The sequence below is a fragment of the Suricata suricatta genome, chromosome 8 (genome assembly GCF_006229205.1).
Source record: "Suricata suricatta isolate VVHF042 chromosome 8, meerkat_22Aug2017_6uvM2_HiC, whole genome shotgun sequence".
NCBI lineage: Eukaryota > Metazoa > Chordata > Mammalia > Carnivora > Herpestidae > Suricata > Suricata suricatta.
In genome coordinates this window covers 31,855,816-31,859,584 of record NC_043707.1, presented here as the reverse complement: position 1 = coordinate 31,859,584, position 3,769 = coordinate 31,855,816, and the positions used below count along the sequence as shown (strand labels likewise).

At 40.5% G+C, this 3,769-nt stretch overlaps 1 protein-coding gene across 1 annotated transcript in view; it reads left to right on the top strand.

The window, feature by feature from the left end:
- The window catches only part of LOC115297552 (cytochrome P450 3A12-like), a 14,999-nt gene extending 11,711 nt beyond the window's left edge, over positions 1-3,288 (top strand). Inside the window, exons 4-5 of the mRNA XM_029945740.1 lie at positions 895-1,057; positions 2,903-3,288. Coding sequence (XP_029801600.1) covers positions 895-1,057; positions 2,903-2,998 — 259 coding nt within the window. The 3' untranslated portion in view covers positions 2,999-3,288. The remainder of the gene's footprint in view (positions 1-894; positions 1,058-2,902) is intronic.
- Positions 3,289-3,769: the final 481 nt, after the last annotated feature.

The window sequence follows — 3,769 nt, the reverse complement described above, 5'->3', positions numbered from 1 at the left end:
GAGAGAGATTGCTCAAAAGCAAGCACAAGTGAGGGAGGGGCAGAGAGAGACAGATCCCAAGCAGGTTCTGCAATGTCAGTGCAGAGCTCAAGGTGGGGCTGGAATTCACAAACTGTGAGATCATGACCTGAGCCAAAATCAAGAGTTGTATGTTTAACCAATTGAGTCACCCAGGTGTGCCAATAATATAAGGACTTTAATAAAATACTCCTGACAATGTCATTATCACTTTCTCCAATCCACATTTTCCTTTAATATAATCAAATATTGAGGAATCAGTTTTGATCAAAACATGGGGCTAAACTTCCGGAACTTTTAACCACGTGAAACAGATGGCCAAAGAGTCAGTGATTACACTGATTATATACATCAATGAATATGATTACAGTGGAGCAGCATCATGTGCTCATGTAAATCCTCTCACAGTTGTTCTGTCAAGAGGTTAGGGGGATACAAGGTGGAGAGAAGGGAAGAGAAGGGGAAAATAACAATCTAAATATTGGGAGGCATTTCTCCTGCTCCCTTCTTCCATGTGCACGTGACCAACGTAAGTCACTGGAGGCAAAAACCTACCTTTCCTTCATCAGGCTCATTTCCTGTTCACCTTTCAGACTGTGGACATCTCCCCAGCCTGACTGTAATTCTAGTGTTTAAGATAACTCTTCTTTTGAACAACATTCATCTCATCACCTTAACGAGACTGGATGCTCCCACAGGGTAAGGGGAATACAGAGGATCTATCGCTTACAGTTTCATCACAGAATAAACATGGCAGGATTTCAGTGACCAGCCCGCAAGAGTGTCCTGTGTGGTCCTTGTTGGGAGCCCCACACTTGTGGGTCTTGTGGTTTTTATGTTTCACTCACTTGTTTCCAACTTGATTTGTGGAACCAGGTTCAGCAAGAAGAACAAGGACAACATAAATCCTTATATATACCTGCCGTTTGGAACTGGACCCCGAAACTGCATTGGTATGAGGTTCGCGATCATGAATATGAAACTTGCTGTTGTCAGACTCCTGCAGAATTTCTCCTTCAAACCTTGTGAAGAAACACAGGTCAGAGAACTTTCCACATAAAAAATATTTTACTTTTTTTTTAAACTAAGAGATATGGTGTGTGTGTGTGTGTGTGTGTGTGTGTGTGTGTGTGTGTGTGTGTTTGTGTTTGTATGGGCTCATTTATCCTTATAATTTGTTCCATTGGCCAGAGAATTTATTTGGAGCCACCTGTGACCTTTAAGTGTCCTTCAGCTCATAGTGCCACGTCTGTGGTTTATGAACACCTGATCATAAGGGATATTAAGTCAGGGCAATTAGCATGACTGATTATGCACAGACCTGTGAACTTGACAGTGTTTTAAAGTTATTTCAAGTCCACTGAAAGGAAGGGAACATATTATGCAGTCATGATGTGTAGTTATTAATGCAACATGACTTTTGAACGATGCTATTCTCTACCACAACTTACAGATGCTCTCATGACCATGGTTTTTAACCCCTGCTTGTACATTGGAATCAGTGGGTTCTTTAAAAAATTCTGCTGCTTTCTGGAGTCTGTATTTTCTCCTTCCACTCTTGCAGATAAGAGTAATGTACAATGAAGTATTACATGGCAATGAGAAAGAATGAAATACGGCCATTTCTAGCAAGGTGGATGGACCTTGAGGGTGTCATGCTAAGCGAAATAAGTCAGGCAGAGAAGGACAGATACCATATGTTTGCACTTATAGGTCTAGCAGGAGAAACCTATTGGAGGACCATGGGAGGAGAAGGGGGAAAGAGAGTTGGGGAGATAGAGGGATGCAAAATCTGAGAGACTATTGAATACTGAAAACAACCCGAGGGGTGAGTGAGGGGGGGAGGGAAGGGGTGGGAGGTGGTAGTAATGGAGGAGGGCACTTGTGAGGAAGAGCACTGGGAGTTATACAGAAACCAATTTGACAAAAAATTATTAAAATTTTGAAAAAAAGTAAAATAGCAATAAAAAAAATTCTGCTGCCCAGGCCATCTCAGAAATTCTAAGATAATTCATTCAAATGTGGCTTTAAAAGTGCCTGCAATGATTCTCATGGGCAAGCGAGGTTGAGAATCATGGGTGTGAAGCATGTCTACCAGATGTCAAGGACTCCCACAGTCCAGACCATTGTGGTTATTTGGCTCCATCTTCCACGAGCCCTGCTCCAGTCAAGCTGTCTTCCCTTTCTATTGCAATCTACTATCATGAATGGGTATTTCCATTGGGAGAGATGAGAGGATGTTTAACATTGAGGATGACCATACAATAAGATGTGTAATGCCCACTCAGGATGACCTTGCAAGCTTCGACACATACAAAATTAACTGTATCACTTTTCAAGTGGCATGCCATAATGGCTAAGAACCTGTTTTAAATTTTAAACACTCATCCTTTTGAGGGAAAGAGAGTTGGGGAGAGAGATGGATGCAAAACTTGAGAGACTATTAAATACTGATAACGAACTGAGTGTTAAAGGGGGAGGGGGGGAAAGAGGTGGTGGTGATGGAGGAGGGCACTTGTGGGGAAGAACACTGGGTGTTGTATGGAAACTAATTTGATAATAAACTACTTAAAAAATAAACACTCATCCTTTTTATTTAAAATTTAAACAAAAAAAGAATACAAACCAACATGAGTTTGTGTCCAGCCTGGTGCAGAATAGACACTCAATAGATATTATTTTGAATGAATTATGGATGAATGTTTCCACACTCTGGTCTTGACAGTTTACAGAGTAAGTTTAAAGAGTATGAGATATGAGAATTTAAAAGTAGTATTTATATGTTTGTAAACCCATATTCTCCTTCATGTATCTTGTCTGCTTTGTTTCTGTTGTCAGTGGAACTTCATTTATTGGTTTTCATATGCTTTATTAACTTTTGCAGATCCCCCTGAAATTAAACTCTCTGGGTATTATTCAACCAGAAAAACCTATTGTTCTCAAGGTTGAGCTGAGAGATGGAAGTGTGAATAGAGCCTGACTTTCCCTAAGGACTCCCCCTTTGTTCTTCAAGAAGCTGTGTCCCAGAATACCAGAGACCTCAATTTACTTTGTGAGTAAAATCCATAAATGAAGATGGGCTTGATTATGATGGATGACTAGGGATTCTAAGCACCTGGTATATGCATGGAGCATTATATATTGTGGAATGTGAAAGGTGACTAATACGTGTCAGACATATAAACTCAGCCTGTCCAGTCCCAGTTAGTACTATCTATTTCCCTGAGCACTGATCGGTAATAAAAATTTCTGAATAACTGTATCAACAAAGTTTAATGAAACAAGAATTTTTGTGGTAACCTCAGTAGTGACATTTATATCACACATCTTATTTTGAATATTATACATTAACTATTACATTGAGTGTGTCAATCACCATCTCTTTACAAAAGCATTAACTGATAGCTTCCTTCACATTAAGGGGGAATCCATAGAACTGATGAGTGAGGGGCAGTGATAGTGTTTTGACCATCACATCATTGGGTAGGTGGGGCTTGTTCAGGATTCCAACATGATATGTTAAGATAGATAAGAGTCCACTTTCCAACAAAGGGCCATATGTCATTCCCTCTTGAGGGTGTCATGCTGAGTGAAGTAAGCCAGGCAGAGAAGGACAGAAACCATATGTTTGCACTCATAGGTCTAGCAGGAAAACAAGAGAGACCAATGGAGAACCAGGGGGAACGGAGGAGGGAGAGAGAGTTGGGGAGAGAGAGGGATGCAAAACTTGAGAGACTATTGAATGCTGAGA